The following is an 836-nucleotide window of genomic DNA, read 5'->3' as shown; positions in this document are numbered from 1 at the left end:
TCTTTGAAATTAGCTGGAGAAGGTATTTTACTAACATCCCAAAACCTTGAATCCTTGAGTTTTTTTCGAAACTTCTCCAAATAGAGTTCTAATGTGTTACAGTTACAGCAAATTCTGTTTTAGCCAAGGAAGCTACATCAATCGCTATTTGGTGTTTGACTGAAAATGTTGATTGCTGGAAAAAGTGGGACAAACTCTATCAGGAGAATCTGGAAGCTAGTGTTGCTCTTCTTAAAATGCTAGTAGAAGAATGGAAGGATCATTCCCTCAAACTATCATCATCGCTTAGTGATACTCTCACTCTTGGTCAAACTATGATGAGCTTCACGCTACAGGTAATTGCTCCTTGCTCTTCTAAGCTTAACTAATTTCACCCTCCATTCCAGTTGTCATTTCATCTCTGACCTCACCTGTGATGTTTTTAGAATAAAAATGCCATCGCTGAAGGACGAGCCAATGCTTCTCTTTATTCTCATTACGAAGCTGACGAGTCCTGCAAAGTGATCTCGTCGAGACTTGTAAGAAGCATCCTCAAAGATACAACCATTACTGCTATGGTTCTAGTTGCTGTTGTGGTTCTAGTTGCTGTTGTGATTCTAGCCGCTGGTAGACCTCCTAACCTATTTGGGCAATTGGTTTTTTGGTTTGGTTTAGGTTCGTGTTTTTCGGTGTGCGGTTGTTCGGTTTTGCAAATATTGGAACTATATAGAAAGCATTAGTCATTCAGTTTGGTTACGGTTTGGTGGACATTTTCTGATTATAGTGAGGAGGGTTTTCATATAACCACATAGTTGGGATTTGGGAGTCTGTTTATAAAGCTCGCAAGTTTGTAAACG

General features: G+C 39.5%; 1 protein-coding gene across 1 annotated transcript; it reads left to right on the top strand.

Moving 5' to 3' along the window:
* LOC104779510 lies at nucleotides 1–830 on the top strand (the record flags this gene model as incomplete). The annotated part of the gene is given in 3 exon segments (XM_019244438.1): nucleotides 1–22; nucleotides 109–335; nucleotides 426–830. Coding segments are annotated over 3 exon segments (543 nt in total), but the record flags the coding sequence as incomplete, so codon positions are not given.

This window comes from Camelina sativa, chromosome 4 (assembly GCF_000633955.1).
Source record: "Camelina sativa cultivar DH55 chromosome 4, Cs, whole genome shotgun sequence".
Lineage (NCBI taxonomy): Eukaryota > Viridiplantae > Streptophyta > Magnoliopsida > Brassicales > Brassicaceae > Camelina > Camelina sativa.
The sequence above is the reverse complement of the archived record's forward strand: the minus strand, read 5'-3'. Positions and strand labels throughout refer to the sequence as shown.